Source organism: Corvus brachyrhynchos, unplaced genomic scaffold, assembly GCF_000691975.1.
Source record: "Corvus brachyrhynchos isolate BGI_N302 unplaced genomic scaffold, ASM69197v1 scaffold1061, whole genome shotgun sequence".
In the NCBI taxonomy this organism is placed as follows: domain Eukaryota; kingdom Metazoa; phylum Chordata; class Aves; order Passeriformes; family Corvidae; genus Corvus; species Corvus brachyrhynchos.
Window position 1 is genome coordinate 95,365 of NW_008236140.1, and position 256 is coordinate 95,620.

The 256-nt window shown below is 66.4% G+C and overlaps 1 protein-coding gene across 1 annotated transcript in view; it reads right to left on the reverse strand.

Annotated features, from left to right (window-relative positions):
* Positions 1-168: 168 nt before the first annotated feature.
* The window catches only part of LOC103614482 (myosin light chain 4), a 468-nt gene continuing 380 nt past the window's right edge, over positions 169-256 (reverse strand). The window contains exon 1 of the mRNA XM_017731481.1: positions 169-256. This exon is cut by the window's right edge and continues 380 nt beyond it. Coding sequence (XP_017586970.1) covers positions 184-256 — 73 coding nt within the window. The 3' untranslated portion in view covers positions 169-183.

A 256-nucleotide genomic window follows, 5' to 3' on the forward strand; every position in this document is an offset into this window, starting at 1 on the left:
CTCGAGACCCCCCTGTGTCAGCAGCACTGAGACCCCCCAGAACACCTGGACCCCCTGTCAGTGCCTCCAGGACCACCAGGACACCGGGACCCTCCTGTTCCTGTGCCTCCAGGACCCCCATTTCAGCACCCCTGGGACCCCCATGGGCACCTCCAGGACTCCCAGGGCACCGAGACCCCCCTGTCAGCACCTCTGGGACCCCCAATGCACCAGGACCCTCCTGTTCCTGTACCTCCAGGACCCCCATCTCAGCACC